This window comes from Scyliorhinus canicula, chromosome 4, assembly GCF_902713615.1.
Source record: "Scyliorhinus canicula chromosome 4, sScyCan1.1, whole genome shotgun sequence".
In the NCBI taxonomy this organism is placed as follows: domain Eukaryota; kingdom Metazoa; phylum Chordata; class Chondrichthyes; order Carcharhiniformes; family Scyliorhinidae; genus Scyliorhinus; species Scyliorhinus canicula.
Window position 1 is genome coordinate 80,770,379 of NC_052149.1, and position 17,000 is coordinate 80,787,378.

Here is a 17,000-nt window from a genome sequence, read left to right on the forward strand (position 1 = left end):
AAAGATAGCACCTTTCATGACCTCAAAATATCTCAAAGTACCGTAGTCAATTAAATACACTTGAAGTGAAGTCACTGTGGCAATGTAGGGAAAGTGGGGATCAATTTGCAGACAACAGGCTCTCTCAAAAAGCAGCTTAAGAAGAATAAATTTTTAAAAAGATGTTTATTAAGGATTAATATCGGCCAGGACAAATCATGGGCAGCATGGTGGCAGAGTGATTAGCACTTCTGCCTCACAGCTTCAGGGGCCTGGGTTCAATTCCAGCCTTGGGCGACTGTCTGTCTGGAGTTTGTATGTTCTCTCAGTGTCTGAGTGGGTTCCTCTGGGTGCTCTCACAAATGTGCAGATTAGGTGGATTGGCCATGCTAAATTGTCCCTTTGTGTCCAGGGGATGTGCCGGCTAGGTTACGGGGCTACGGCAATAGGGCAGGATGGATGGGGGAGCGGACTTGGGTAGGGTGCTCTTTCGGAGGGTCAGTGAAGACTCGATGGGCTGAATGGCCTCCTTCTGCACTGTAGGGGTTCTATGTCATACGAACCTTTGATCCACTTGAGAGCAGATGGACCTAGGTTTAACATCTCATTTGAAAGACAGCACCTCCAGCTGTCCAGCACGGTACTGGAGAATCTTAGATTTTTGTGCGCAAGTTCTGGAATGGGGCTTGAACCCACAACCTGCTGATCCAGATGAGACAGTGCTACCAACTCAGTCACAGTTGAAATACTGATCATGGCAGCTAGTTTTGATACTTCAACTAAGTGACCATCCTTTATATACAAGTATGGGGGTGTTCTACTATGCTATTCAATACCAGAGGCATAAAATCAAGTCTAATGCTCAACCATTCCGAGCAGAGTTCACCACATAGCAGCCAGGAATCCTGCTGACTTCTGCTCCGTACGACTTTAAAAAAAAGACAATTATGAAATTTTAAGTAGCACACAACACAATATATCTTGCATGTTTTAACAGTATTTAATGTAAGTTTAGCACCACACCAATGTTTGTAGATTTTTCCTTCAAAGATCATCCTTAAAGGAAAACACTGTGCACAGAAGAACAAGTGATTAAACATAAACAGTTTTATTTAGAACATGGTTTCATTTATTGAAGGCAAAGCTGATTCCAGCAATTGCTGCACAAGTTCTTACACAAAAAAGACATGAACACAAAAGCTTAGAACAGAAACCATTTTTTTCCAAGGGCCCTATAATCTTTCTTGCAGTGCTCCTGTTCCCCAGAAATATAATTATTCCGAACAGCATACATGCATGCAGGATGTGGTACTTTTGCTAACCGTATGGGACATGTCAGCTCAGTGAATAGACCTGGGGGAGACAAGGTGATTCAGTACCAGAGTAGTTTTAGAGTTAGGTGACCAGAACGGTGGAATGTTTCAGTGGGTTGGCTGTGGAGCTGCGCTTCTAACTGTGGTGCAGAGCACTGTTTGACTTTTTTCAAAAAAAAACTCAAGAGTGGGAGTTGTCTTTGTTGTTTTCAATCTAAGTCTTACTAATGTGCAGAGGTTGTAATACACCATTTCCCTAAAAAAAAATCCTTTTCTCCACTTCTTCCTAGTGTTGCACTTCATTCCAACCTGGCCTGAATTGTCCTAGTACCCACCTGAGTTCCATACTTTCCCCACAAGCATGAGACATTGGTTTTGAACAGTTCTCAGTTACTCAGACATGTAACTCTTCCATCCCTAAATAAGAACAGAAAGAAACGTGTTCCTACACAGTTACATCAGCTTTTGCCATTAGAAATTCAATTGAAATCGAGTTTTGACTGAAAATATTTTCATTACTGCGACTTAAAGAATGACTTTAACCGGCATTTTCCATGAGTCTGTAAATGATACATTCAGATCTTTCCACAAAGCTCAAAAAGGACAGAAATGTTTGTTACATTCAAGAGCCTGAAACTTTTACTGATATGGTGACCACAGTGTATGACCCATGCTTTTCATATATTTTTTTTAAATTGTAAATGGGAGTAGCAGGTGGCCACAAGCATCAACACACACCCACAAGTACAAGTGGCCCACATACTCACTCACTCACACCTGCTTTGTGTCCCGTTTTGCTGAACCAGCAGCATTGCTGGACCCTTTTTCCACTTTGAAAGACACTGCCAAATTGGGAATAAAAATTACCATCAGACAGAAGCCGACAAAAGCTGTTCTTATCTAGTAATTAAAAGAAGCCTGAACTAGAACTAAATAGATAAATTAACCCCTTTCAAGGTTGGTATGCTATAGTAAAATTTATAGCTACTGTTATAATCAAAAACCACTAATTTAAAATCCTTAGCAATTACTGCTTTTTTGTTTTAAGCAGAGCTCTCTGCTGCACGTCTTCTCACCATTTTAGCTAGGACTGCTACAGAACAGTATCACAAGTATTTAATATTGTAATTACTACTGCAGCTATAGACATTAACGACTAGTTTTTCCTTTAAAAAATCTATTAGCTAAAGGTGCAGTGATGTGAAGCTGTTTTCAAACACACAAAACCCTTGCTTGTCTGAAAAGCTGCCTTCATATAAATTCACTAACAGAATGCCTCCACACATCCTTAATGTAATAGGTTTGAGGAAAGCTGACAAATGGGCCAGTGTCACTACATTTAGAGATTACAAGCACACCTGTTCCTTAACAGAGCAGAAAATGATCACTCTCAAAAACCAAGATGATAGAGGATTTAAAAACGTAACCATGTCCTCACTAGCAGAGCATTCATTAGTTGATTCTCCTCTTTTTATATTTTTTTTACAATGCAACACTACTTCAGCCCACTTGATTTTTCCTTCCCCATCTCATCTCCCTCCATTGCCCAACCATATTAGAGATGTATAAAATGGAGAGGAACATAGGAGATCTTTGAGCAGAATCAAGTGTTTAGGAGATAACTGAGTGAGGCAGGTGATGGACCTTCCTCTGGAAGTGACAGGAAGCATGTAATGTTCTTTTTTTGTTTTTTCCTCAGCAGCAGCTTTGTGCACACGCAGCACTGGTGGAGTGCTTACGCCCTCTCATCAGCAAGAAAACAGAGGGGAGAGGGCTGCCACCTGCAGGGGACCGTGGGTTGTAATGCAAACCCAACATGCCTTGAGTTGTGTAACCTGGATTCACCGGTCATGCCATTGTGCCTCTCAGTGTGGTGGGTTCAGTGTGCCGAGTCCTCGCTGTTGCTTCTGTTTCTGCTGCATCAGCAGCTGTTCCAGTGCAGAGGGTCCAGGATGCATCATTGAACTTGACCAGATTGACTGAAAAGGGAGGGGAGAAAAATAAAGAAACCTGTTTATTATGGAAATTGAAAAGCCTAAAGAGAAAAATAATTTTGAGGAAAGCAGTAACAGTATGGACACTGAGCATGTCTGCCCCGATTAGGAGAACAAGCTTTCTTTCCCGAGACCTAGTAAATAAATGCTGTTCGACTAATTTCACATCTGCTGACTTAGCCCAAGATTGTAAATTTACTGTGGAATGTTGGATTTCATTCTTTTTTAAAAATATTTTTATTAGGGTATTTGCAAGTTTTATAGCCATAACAATAACAATGACATAAACATGGTACAATAAACATTTCCCCCCCCCACCCTAATCTTCACACACCACAACCATAAAACAACAATCCCACCCCCCCTCTTTGGAATACTGCTTCTGCTGACATTTTAATATTCCCCGAGAAAGTTGACAAACAGCTGCGACCTCCGGGTGAACCCTACCATTGACCCTCTTAAGGCAAACTTTATTTTCTCAAGACTGAGAAACCCAGTCATGTCACTAACCCATGTCTCTACACTCGGGGCTTCGAATCCCTCCACATTAATAAGATCCGTCTCCGGGCTACGGCACGGATGGGAGGCAAAGGCCAAGATATCACCCTCCCCCCGACTGCGCTCCAGCAACACTTTCTTCACTCGCGGAGTTATACCCGCCCACACAAAGCCTGCAATAATCTTATTCACCCGCTTGAAAAAGACCCTTGGGATGAAGATGGGGAGGCACTAAAAGACAAACAGAAATCTGGGGAGGACCGTCATATTCACGGTCTGTACCCTGCCCGCCAGTGATAGCGGGAGCATGTCCCATCACTTAAAGTTCCTTTCATTTGTTCTACAAGCCGGGATAGGTTTAACTTGTGCAGAGCCTCCCATTCCCGGGCCAACTGGATTCCCAGATACCGAAAGCTTTTTCCTACCAGTTAAGCGACAGCTCTCCCAGTCTCTTCTCCTGCCCTCTTGCCTGGATCGCGAACATTTCGCTTTTCCCCATGTTCAATTTATACCCCAAAAATTGCCAAATTCCCCCAGGGAATTTCCCTGTACACACACGACTGCGTGGCAAAATTTGGTTCCAACTCCATTTACACGTTTGCTGACAATACGACCATAGTGGGCCGGATTTCGAATAACAACGAGTGAGAATACAGGAGGGAGATAGAGAACCTAGTGGAGTGGTGCAGCGACAACAATCTCTCCCTCAATGCCAGCAAAACTAAAGAGCTGGTCATTGACATCAGGAAACAAAGTACTGTACACATCCCTGTCAGCATCAATGGAGCAGAGGTAGAGATCGTTAGCAGTTTCAAATTCCTAGGGGTGCACATCTCAAAAACTCTGTCCTGGTTCACCCACGTCGACGCTATCACCAAGAAAGCACAACAGCGTCTATTCGTCCTCGGGAAACTAAGGAAATTCGGCATGTCTCCATTAACCCGTACCAATTTTTACAGATGCACCATAGAAAGCATCCTAACTGGCTGCATCACAGCCTGGTATGGCAACTGCTCGGCCCAAGACCGCAAGAAACTTCAGAGAGTCGTGAATACCGCCCAGTCCATCTCACAAACCTGCTTCCTATCCGTTGACTCCATTTACACCTCCCACTGCCTGGGGAAAGTGGGCAGCATAATCAAAGACCCCTCCCACCCAGCTGACTCACTCTTCCAACTTCTTCCATCGGGCAGAAGATACAGAAGTCTGGGAACACGCACGAACAGACTCAAAAACAGTTTCATCCCCGCTGTTACCAGACTCCTAAATGACCCTCTTATGCAGTGACCTCATTAACACCACACCCTGTATGCTTCATCTGATGCCGGTGCTTATGTAGTTATATTGTATACCTTGTGTTGCCCTAATATGTATTTTCTTTTATTCCCTTTTCTTCCCATGTAATTAATGATCTGTTGAGCTGCTTGCAGAAAAATACTTTTCACTGTACCTCGGTACACGTGACAATAAACAAATCCAATCCAATCTACGGATTCGCATTACTTTCCCCCATCCCCTCCAACGGGTCTGAAATATACAAGAGGTCATCTGCGTAAAGCGAGACTCGGTGCTCCACCCCTCCCCCCGAACCAGCCCTTTCCAGTTCCTGGAGGCTCTTAACGTCATGGCCAATGGCTCTATGGCCAGAGCAAACAGTAACAGGGAGAGGGGGCACCCTTGCCTCGTCCCTCGGTGTAGATGAAAATACCCCGACTTCAGCCGGTTCGTACCCACACTCGCTACTGGCGCCTGATAGAACAACTGCACCCAGTCAATGAAGCTTTCACCAAACCCAAACCTTCCCAGCGCCTCCCACAGGTAATCCCACTCCACCCGATCAAAAGCCTTCCATCGCTACCACCACCTCCACTCCTCCTGAGGGCATCATAGTAACATTTAAAAGCCTTCGAACATTGGCCTCGAGTTACCTGCCCTTTACAAATCCCGTCTGGTCTTCCCCTATCACCCCCGGGACACAATCCTCTATCCTCGTGGCCAGTATCTTAGCCAGCAGTTTGGCATCCACATTCAGTAGAGAATTGGCCTGTATGACCCGCATTGCTCTGGATCCTTCTCCCATTTCAGGATCAGTGAAATCGAGGCCTGTGACATTGTCCCTTCTCTCTTGCTTCATTAACTGCCCTCACCAGCAGGTGGCTCAATACCTCTGAAAACTTATGAAAACTTCTTATAGAATTCCACCGGGTAGCCATCCAGCCCCGGGGCCTTGCCCGACTGCATGCCCTCCAGCCCCTCGCATATATTTCCTCAATCTCAATGGGGGGCTCCCAGCCCTTCCACCAGATCTTCATCAACCCTCGGAACCTCAACTGATCCAAAAACTGCCTCATCCGCTCCACCCCTGCCGGGGGTTTCGACTCGTATCATTTACCGCAAAAGTCGTTAAACACCTCATTCGCCCCCACTGGGTCCAGGACAGTATTCCCACCTCTACTCTTTACTCGCCCCATCTCCCTGGCCGCCTCCCTTTTTCTGAGCTGGTGCGCTAACATTCTGTTTGCCTTTTCCCCGTACTCATAAATCGCCACCCCCTTGCCCTCCTCAGCTGTTCTACTGCGTTCCCTGTAGTCAACAGCCCAAACTCCGCCTGTAACCTCCGCCGCTCCCTCATTAGCTCCACGTTCGGGGCCTCCGAGTATCTCCTGTCCACCTGGACTATCTCCTCAACTAACCGATCCCTCTCAGCCCCGTGTTGGATTTCATTATCAAAAGATTGCAAGAAACTTTGCATTCTAGAAAATATCAAACAGAAATGAAATATATGAAAACATTTTTATATTCAGCTTGCCTTTAGTGCAGCTATATATTTTTTAAATGCATTTTGGGTGGTGGGAGTAACTCAAGGCCAGTAATTTAGTCCCCGAGTTTGATACAACTGACGTGGCTTGCTAAGCTACGTCAGAGACCAACTAAGAGTCAACCACTCTGGTGTGTGACGAGACTTACACATAGGTCAGACCATGCAAGAACATCAGGTTTCTTATCCATAAATAACATCAGTGAACCACAGTGCTTTTAGGCCAATCCAACAACTATAGTTTCCTTTATGCCTTACTTCCGATTTAACAAAAAAACTGGAATAGAAATCCTCAAATTGTCAGTGAGATTTGAACACTTATTCTTTGATTATTAATCCAGGCCTCTAGATTACCAGTCCAGTAAAATAACCACTGAACTGTCATACCCACTATATTAATTTTGTGCTGTTTTACGTTAAATTGAAATATAATTACAATCTTAATCACTTCATTATTTAACTACTCTTAAGAGACTACTATTATCAGTAACTTTTTTCCAGAAGGAAGGAACAAGCTTGTATTTATAATTAACATTTCATGTCCCGGGACAAAAAGTTTCACAGCGAAAAAGGTACTTATTTTATTCTGGCCAATGTTGAAGGAAAATGAAGAAGCTAATCTGCACATAGCAAGGCTCCACAAACAGCTACAAGATAAATGATCAGATAATATGTCTTGATGCTGATACTGTTGATTGAGGAAATAAATGTTAACTACCCAAAATCCATTGCAACTAACTTTCTTCTACATTCATCCTTGTAAGACAATGCTCAGTCATTTGCAACAGTACTTTCAAACCTTCCATTCACAATTATGCTTCCATAGTTGTCATCTTTAATGGCCTTGACTATTCTTCCCAATCCCAGACATTCTTCCTGGTATGGTCTCCACCCTTATTCCCTTAAATCCAACACACAGTGTAGTTGCACTAATAGTTTTGGCCATCCATCATCACATCTAGCTGCACCATATCAGCTGCCAGCAGGTCACATTCTCTTCAGCTAAATCCATGCAATACTTCAGGATCACCCGGGAAAGTAAAAACAACCCTCCATTACCAGTAGTCTCTTTAAACCACGGCCACCTCCACTCTCATCTCTAACAAGCGTGAGATGGTCATGAACTTCTTTGTCATTCAGCCGGAGACATTCTATTTAGCTGCCTCTGCTGCTTCCACCTTTCCATTTAGCACCAAGCTAAACCCCTCATCAGACATCCTCTTCCTGTAGCTCTGAACATTCACATCCCTAGTTTATTTTCCACCCTCCCTCGTTCACTTCAATTGATCCCACCACCCATGACCCCTCTGTCCTTGTACTTTACATTCCCATCTCAAATTTATGTCTCCAAAGTAATTGAACATCTTGTTGCCTTCCAACTTTGTTCCCATTTTTCCTGCAACTTCCGGTTTGAATTTCCCCCAATTTAAGCTCTCAATCCTGCCGCATGACCCGAATAAAGTCAAAAATGATTGCTTTTGTGGCTGTGGTGCATTAAACCTCAATTGCTCTGCAACTGTTGACATGGTCAACTACATCTTCTCCTCTAATGTCCCCAGTTTATTACGCAGCTCAGTGGTACTTCCATTGTTTGGTTTAGCTTTTAGCTATCGAGCCAGAGTATCTCTAACAAGGGCTTGCCTTCCCATACCTTTATCTGTGGATTTTCCTTTTGCCTCTTTCTGTACCTCGTCTACATGGCAACTAAATTGACATGGGGTAAGCTTCCAAGCATATGCTTCTGAAACCCCCATTATCTCTCCAACATGGTTCTTGACCTCTCCACAGCCTGTTATCAGACATCCAGGCTGTGATGAACTGTAAATTCCATCCAAAGATGTGCAGGTTAAGTGGATTGGCGATTCTGAATTGCCCACTTCATGCCCAAAAAGGTTTGGTGGGATTACTGGGTTATGGAGATAGGGTGGAGGTGTGGGCTTCAGTAGGGAGAGTTTTCCAAGGGCCGGTGCAGACTCGACAGGCCGAATGGCCTCCTTCTGCACTGTAATTTCGCTAACTATCAAGGCTGAAGCCACAATAGACTCCATACCCTTGCCATCAATTTAATCCTCACCCCAGGCTCAGTCTCAGGATGAGTTAAACTAATTGCAATCTCGGCATCTTCTTTGATCTCGAGTTCAATTTTCAGCTCCATATCCTCTCTTTTAGAGACAACATACTTTCACCCTTTTAAAGCCATTCACTTCTGCCTCAGCCCATTTGCTGCCGAAACCCTCATTCATGCCTTTCATTTTTAGATTTGGGCGGTAGTGTAAGACAAGCAATAGCCAGCCTGCAGCCACTAGTCTAGTTCATTATCTTTTACAGTGAGTTTTAATGCCTGTTTCACTGATCTCTGATTATGCTGTTGTCTGGGGTCAGTGTCTCTGTATCAGGGATGATAAAAGAAAAAAAAAACTTAAATGAGCCAGGCCCCTGTTCCTGATTGTTGTCCAGAATACAATGGTGGAATTTATGCTTCAGCTATAAAAAGCATACGCCTGGAGTATTGAAAGCAATCGGGGCATCACATCTTAGGAAGGATATATTGGTCTTGGAGCAAGTGCAGCATAGATTTACCAGAAAGATACCTGGGCTCTAAGGGTTAAATTACAACGACAGATTATACAAGGTAACATTGCAGCCTTGGAATTATGATGACTGAGTAATTCGATTGAACCTTTCAAGATACGAAGGGGAACATCTAGAGAACTTTTTTCTATGGGTGGGGAGTTTAGAACAAAGGGCATAGATTGAAAATTAGAGCCAGGCCATTCAGGATTGAAGTTAAATACATACACACACACACAAAAGAGTGGTAGGAGTTTGTAACTTACTTCCACAAATGACAATTGAAGCTAGATCAAATTTAAATTTTAAAACGGAGACTGGTACTTTTTTTTAACCAAATGTTACAAGGGATCTGGGATATTGACACATCAGCCATGATCTCACTGAATAGTAGAACAGGCTTGAGGAGTTAAATGGCCTACTCCTGTTCCTAAATTCCAGTGACCCTTCTCAAGACTTTTCTGTTGCGGTCCCCATGATTAAGCAAGTTCACCCAACACAAAGTACACAATTTTACATTTCAGGAATATATACTTAAGGAAAATGGGAGAGGGCTACCAGTAGAACCATATCTCAGCATTAATCATCACTCTCAGAACAATAAAGGAAAATCGGAATCTGAAAGGCAAAGGAAAGCGATCTAGTAAGATATCATACCTTGAAACTGTCCATGAGCAATGTGGATGAGTCATCCAGTGTGGTGTCTGGAGCAGCCCACGTGTTGCTCGGAGTACCACCCTGATGCCAGGTATTGTCCGAGGAGGAAGATGCGGCAGGTAGATAGTCCAGGCCAAATCCACTCATTACTGTTTTTTTTATAAAAGAAACAAAATAAAAGGTCAAGACTAAATAGAACACAAGAGCTCGGAGCGGAAGTAAGCAATTCAGTCCCTCGAGCCTGCTCAACCATTCAATATCATAGCTGCCCTAATCTCGACCTCAACTCCACTTCCCTGCCCGTTCTCTATAACCCTTCAACCTATTGCTGATTAAAAATCTGTCTTGTCGCCTCAATATTTACACAATGTCCGGCATCTATCGCACTTTGGGATAGTGAATTCCACAGATTAAGACTCTTGGAGAGAAGTAATTTCTCCTCATCTTTGTTTTAAATCTGCTACCCCTTATCCTAAAACTATGACCTCTCATTTTAGATTGCCCCAGAAGGGGAAGCCTGATCACTCTTCATAGGACAAACCCCTCATCTCTGGAATTTTATCTTGAGAAACAATTTCAATACACATTTTAGGAAGATTGGAAGTATCAGTTGTGATAGACTATCTTTATCATTAGAAATTATATTCAAGATTTAAGAATGGAGCATCTATTAAAGGTGAAACAGTAAGATGACAAAGAAATGCTGCGAATGAAAATGGCATTTTATCCATTCTCAAGTATAATTATTCCATTATGGATTTTCCTCTCCTTGACCTGTTTGTGCTCTTATTAACTGATGCACCTGTAAGACAGACTTCTATTTATATAGCAGCATATTACACCATCAAGATGCCCTTCATGCAATGGATTAATTTTGGAAGTACAAACACTATTAGTGTTTAAGCTAGCATGGCACCCATTCTGTACCAGCTACATTGCATAAACAGCTACCAGATGAATGATTAAATAATCTGGGTCTTTTAGGATTTGTTTTTGTTTCATTGTCATGTGAACCAAGGTAGTGAAAAGTATTGTTCTGCGTACAGTCCAGACAGATTATTCCATACATGAAAAAAAAACATAGGATATACATAAATACAAAATTTGGTGATTCTAGAAGAATGCTGTTCAGGACATTAGGAGAATTCTTTATTCTTTTTTAAATAATGCAGCGTGTGTTCAACATCCAAATCACCAGGCAGATGGATAATCTCTCATTATAGAAGTTAAGTTTATATTAGGGTGGCGAGAGATACGGTTCAATTTTTAACCACTGTCAGTGTCAAGCAAACTGGATAGCTTTTGTTTTTAAAACAGTTTTATCGATAACTTGTATTAACATTAAGAATTCTGTTGAACGTTTTACACTTTCCATGAACCATTTGCTGATCTTAAAAAAAAAGGGTTTAATTTTGGGACATCTGTTTTGAAGTAAATACTGAGCCTGACAAAGAACCCATTCCTCTTACTTGAATTGTTTTGTCAGTTCAACCACATACGCAAACGGCATCAGGCTCATCAATTACTCATACAGGACAGTTCTGACTTTATAGTGAACCATTTAAAAAGAAACACTCACAACTTACAGGCAATGGAAATTCTTTAGAAAGTTTAGACTTTTACAAAGGATACTGGAATTCATTCTAATTAATTTAAAGAATCATTTTCTGCACATGGCTAAACGACCTAATAAATAGGCATAGAGATGCCAATATTTGAGGATGCTAGGTACTCTACCTGGCTTGTCTGTGCGTTTCATGTTCCAACGGTCTGTTAGCCTCCTCTCACTGTTGTCAGGTGTTCCAATCGGTCCAAAGCCAGAAAATGAATTCTGGTTGTGAGTTGGAGGAGAACTTGGTAGGCTACTGGGATTAGAGGAGTGCGGTGACTGGCTTGCTGGTGTTGAATGATCTATTATTTGAAGAAGCACATGAAGAAAAAATGTGAAGTTCCTTTCATCTAGATCTGTATTTGTTCAGCCCAATTGAAATAAAAGTGCTCGTCATCCCACCAGAGTGAACTAAGGGGCTGATTTGAATCTAGGTCCCACTGTGCATCCAGTTACCAAAATCTTTTTACTGGTGTTTTGGGCAATTTTAAAATATTTGATATTACTTTTCTCTGGAAAAAGTACAAATCAGTGCCCCTTAATTATTTACGAATAAGGTGTTACGACTGTGGCAAACAAAAACAAAAATGAATATTTTCTCTTTTGTTGCAGCCCAGCTTTTTGTAAACAATTTGCTGTACAAAATAATAAACATAAATGATGACATTTCCTTGATCAAGATGTCCATAACCTTGCTTAGAAGATGCCAATAAAAGTTGAGGTAGATTGGCATCCATTCAAATTGAAAGATAAAGGTACAGCAAACAGGACTTCACACAAAGCTGTTCATTCTGAAACGAACATTTTCCATGGTGGAATGTCTCATTATAAAGTTTTCATGGTAAATAAAGACTATATTTTAGAGCACTAACCTGAGCTGGCAGGAAGAGATGGGGACCAAGGGTTGCCATCAAATAATGAGTAACAGGAGGCCTCATGGAATGCTTGTGGTAGTGCATTCTCTGATTTCCCACTTGGTGCTAGATTTTTGCCATAGACCTCACTGAAAATGCTGTTATTCTGAGAGTTCTCCTGAAAGCAACAACATGGATGCAATAAGTCAGTTAAAAATGGCTCACTAACATACAAGTATCAAGTTAAAACATAATTCCAATGGTGTTCAATAAAGTAGAACATCAAACAGGATAGTGAACAGCTACTGCAGACATGGTGTACCCATCTTGGCAAGAGCCAAATTAAAAACATTTTAAAAAATTAACTTACGGGATGTGGGCATCGCTGGTTAGGCCAGCACTTATTGCCCATCCCTAGCTGCCCTTCAGAAGGTGGTGGTGAGTTGCCTTCTTGAACTGCTGCAGTCCCAGAGGCGTAGGTCCACCCACTACGTTTGGGAGGGTGTTCCCCAGGATTTTGACGTAGCAACAGTGAAGGAACGGCGATATATTTCCAAGTCGGGGTGGTGAGTGACTTGGAGAGGAACCTCCAGGGATACCAGGTTCCCAGGTATCTGCTGCACTTGTCCTTCTAGATAGTAGTAGTCATGGTTTTAGAAGGTGCTGCCTAAAAAACCATGGCATGTTCGTGCAGTGCATCTTGTAGATGGTACACATAGCTACCACTGTTCGTCGGTGGTGGAGGGATTGAATGTGGAATGGGTAGCAATCAAGCGGGCTTTGTCCTGGATAGTGTTGAGCATCTTGGGTGTTGTTGGAGTTGCACTCATCAAGGCAAGCGGAGAGTATTCCATTACACTTCTGACTTGTGCCTTGTAGATGGTGGACAGGCTTTGGGGGGTGGGGGTGTCAGGAGGTGAGTTCCTCACCTTGGATTCCTAGCCTTTGACCTGCTCTGGTAGCCACAGTATCAATATGGTTAGTCCAGTTCAGTTTCCGATGTTGATTGTGGGGGATTCAGCGATGGTAATGCCATTGAATGACACGGGCCGATGGGTAGATCCTCTTTTGTAGGGGATGGTCATTGCCTGGCACAAATGTAACTTGTCACTCGTCAGCCCAAGCCTGGATATTGCCCAGGTCTTACTGTATTTGGATAGGGACTGCTAATTATCAGAGATGTCACAAATGGTGCTGATCATTATGCAATCATATGCGAACATCCCCACTTCTGACCTTATGATCAAAGGGAGGCAACTGATGAAGCAGTTGAAGATGGTTGGACTAGGACACTACCGAGGAACTCCTGCAGTGATACCCTGGAGCTAAGATGATTGACCTCCGACCACCACAACCATCTTCCTTTGTGCCAGGTATGACTCCAAACAGCCTAGAGTTTTCCCCCGATTCCCATTGACTCCAGTTTTGCTAAGTGTTCTTGATTTTTTTTTAAAAAATAACATTTTATTAAGGTATTTGAAAATTTTTATAACAGTAACAAAAAAATGACATCAACATGGCAAAATAATCATTCCCCCCCCCCCCTCCCCAGCCCAATCTTCACACACCTCAACCATACAACAGCAATCCCCCCCGGAATACTGCATCTGTTGACATTTTTAATTTTCCCCCCTGCCACCTCCAGGAAAACCCGAACATTGACCCTCTTAAGGCAAACTTTATTTTCTCAAGACTGAGAAATCCAGCCATGTCACTAACCCAGGTCTCTACACTCGGGGGCTTCGAGTCCCTCCACATTAATAAGATCCGTCTCTGGGCTATCAGGGAGGCAAAGGCCAGGATGCCGGCCTCTTTCACCCCCTGAACTGCCAGATCTTCTGACACTCCAAAGATCGCTACCTCCAGACTCGCCACCACCCGTGTTTTTAGCACCGTGGACATTGCCGAAGCAAAACCCCGTCAAAACCCTCTAGCTTCGGGCATGCCCAAAACATGTGGACATGATTTGCTGGGCTTCCCGTGCACCTCGCGTACCTATTCTTGCTCATCCTAGCCGCTGTATGTGTGCCCGGTGGACTACCTTAAATTGTATCAGGCTAAGCCTGGCGCACGATGAGGAGATATTAACCCTGCTTAGGGCATCCGCCCATAGACCCGCCTCTATCTCTCCTCCTAGCTCGTCCTCCCACTTGTACTTAAGCTCCTCCACCGGAGTCTCCTCCACCTCCAAAAGCTCCTGGTAAATATCCGATACCTTCCCCTCTCCCACCCTGGTACTGGAAACTACTCTATCCTGTATCCCCCGTGACGGCAGCAGCGGAAAGGCCGACACCTGCTTTCTCAGGAAGTTGTGCACCTGCAAATACCTGAAACCATTCCATGCTGGCAATTTAAATTTAAAAGCTTTTAAGCTGGGAAAGCTCCCGTCTATAAATAAATCCCCCCCATCCTTCTAATTCTTGCCCTCTGCCAACTCCGGAACCCGCCATCTAGCCTACTAGGTACAAACCTGTGGTTGTTATAAATCGGGGTCCAAATCGATACTCCCTCCACTCCCTTATATCTCCTCCACTGCTCCCAGATCCTCAGAGCCGCCACTACCACCGGACTTGTGGAGTATCGGGCCAGCGAGAACGGCAGAGGTGCTGTTACCAATGCTCCCAGACTGGTGTCTTTACATGATGCCGCTGCCATCTGCTCCCATGCTGATCCCTCCCCACTACCCACTTCCTGATCAACGCTATATTCGCCGCCCAGTAGTAATTGCAGAAGTTCTTCAGCGCCAACACACCCTCCCCCCGACTGCACTCCAGCAACATTTTCTTCACTGGCGGAGTTTTACTCGCCCACACAAAGCTTGAAATAATCTTATCCACCCGCTTGAAAAAGGCCTTGGAGATAAGATGGGGAGGCACTGAAAGAGAAACAGAAATCTGGGGAGGACCGTCATTTTCACGGTCTGTAGCTAAGACTCCTTGATGCCATATTCCCTCAAATGCTGCGTTTATGTCTAGGGCAGTTCCTCTCACCTCACTTCTGACATTCAGCTATTTTGTCCATGTTTGAACCAAGGCAGCCAAGTCCTTTCGGACCCCACCAGCTCAGTCTGTGGTGGCACTACCAAGCCACCTAGAGTATATTCTGCACCCATGCCACCCTCCAGTGTTTCCTCCAACTGGTGTTCAATATAAGTACGGATTCATCAGCTAATGGATGGTACGTGGTAATCAGGAGGTTTCCTTGCCCATGTTTAACCAGATGTCTTGAGACTTCATGGAGTCCAGAGTAGACGTTGACTTCCAGGGCAACTACCTCTCGACTGTATACCACTGTGCCACCACCACCTGTGCTGGGTCCATCTTGCCAGTGAGACAGGATATACCCAGGAATGGTGGATAGTGCTGTCACTTGACTAGTCTGTGAGACAGTTGTCCAGATTTTGGCACAATCCCCGATATATTAGAGAGGAGGACTTTGCAGGGTCAACAGGGCTGAGTTTGCTGTTCTCAGTTCCAGTAACTAGGCCGATGCCGGGTGGTCCGTCCAGTTTCATTCCCTTTCTGTGTTTTGGAGTGGTTCAATACAACCGAGTGGCTTGCAAAGCCATTTCAGAGGGCACATAAGAGTCAAACATGTTGCTGTGGGTCTGGAGTCTCATGTAGGCCACCCCAGGTAAGGATGGCAGATTTCCTTCCCTTAAGAAAATTAGTGAATCAGATCGGTTTCAAGACCATCTTTAGACTTTTAATTCCAGATATTTTATTGGATTTAAATTCCAACACCTGCTGCGGTGGGATTCGAACCCGGGCCCCCAAATTAGGGCGGCACGGTGGCACAGTGGTTAGCATTGTTGCCTCACAGCTCCAGGGTCCCGGTTTAAATTTCAGCTCCGGTGACTGTGTGTGGTGTTTGCACTTTCCACCCCCCCCCCCCCCCCCCCCCCCCCCCCTGTGGGTTTCCTCTGGGTGCTCCGGTTTCCTTCCACAGTCCAGAGATGTGCAGGTTAGGTGGATTGGCCATGCTAAATTGCCCCTTAGTGTCAAAAAGGTTAGGCGGGATGACTGGGTTACAAAGATAGGGTGGAGGTGTGGGCTTAAGTGGGGTGCTCTTTCCAAGGGCCGGTGCAGACTTGATGGGCCAAACAGCCTCCTTTTGCACTGTGCATTCTATGATTCTATCATTATCCTGGATCTCTGGGTTACTAGTCCAGCAACAGTACCAGGGCATTACAGATTTCTTCTACGGTGGGTTAGACATTTTACTAGATGTTTCCCATAGATGGGAGAAAAAGGACTTTGCCAGCAGATGAGACAACAACTGTTAGAACCATTTCATCAGATAACTTGGCTTCTAAAAAAAAAAAATCCACTGGTTCCCGTCTGTAATGTGATTAAAGTTTGGATTTTCTCCCAACACTTTTGATTTGTAGGACAGTAATGGAAGTTGCTGTTTTGCTATAAGCACAAGTCAAAACTAGCATCTTTATACGTAACGTGAATCAGTTAATTGTCACAGGATGAATAACTTTTTCTTTCAAAGGCAGTGTACTTAGTAACCAAAGGGGTGTCCAACAGCAGTACAAATTCTGAAGGTTATTTAGCAAAATTCCTCATCACCAAATCTTTCAAACAAGCACCAAGACTTGGCAGGTGGTGAGAAAGGCTCTCCCGTCAGATCCTTCCGACATGCCCGGAGCCTCGCCCCATCAGTACATTGCCCCCAAGCTAACTGCGGTAGAGAAGAGCC

At 43.9% G+C, this 17,000-nt stretch overlaps 1 protein-coding gene across 4 annotated transcripts in view; it reads right to left on the minus strand.

The window, feature by feature from the left end:
* Positions 1-958: 958 nt before the first annotated feature.
* Positions 959-17,000, minus strand: part of smg7 (SMG7 nonsense mediated mRNA decay factor) — a 190,197-nt gene continuing 174,155 nt past the window's right edge. For all 4 annotated transcript variants that reach the window (XM_038794606.1, XM_038794607.1, XM_038794608.1 and 1 more), the window contains 4 exons: positions 12,312-12,471; positions 11,568-11,741; positions 9,831-9,979; positions 959-3,271 (listed from right to left, as the gene is read on the minus strand). In XM_038794606.1, the coding sequence (XP_038650534.1) occupies positions 3,158-3,271; positions 9,831-9,979; positions 11,568-11,741; positions 12,312-12,471 (597 nt within the window). In that variant the 3' untranslated portion in view covers positions 959-3,157. The remainder of the gene's footprint in view (positions 3,272-9,830; positions 9,980-11,567; positions 11,742-12,311; positions 12,472-17,000) is intronic.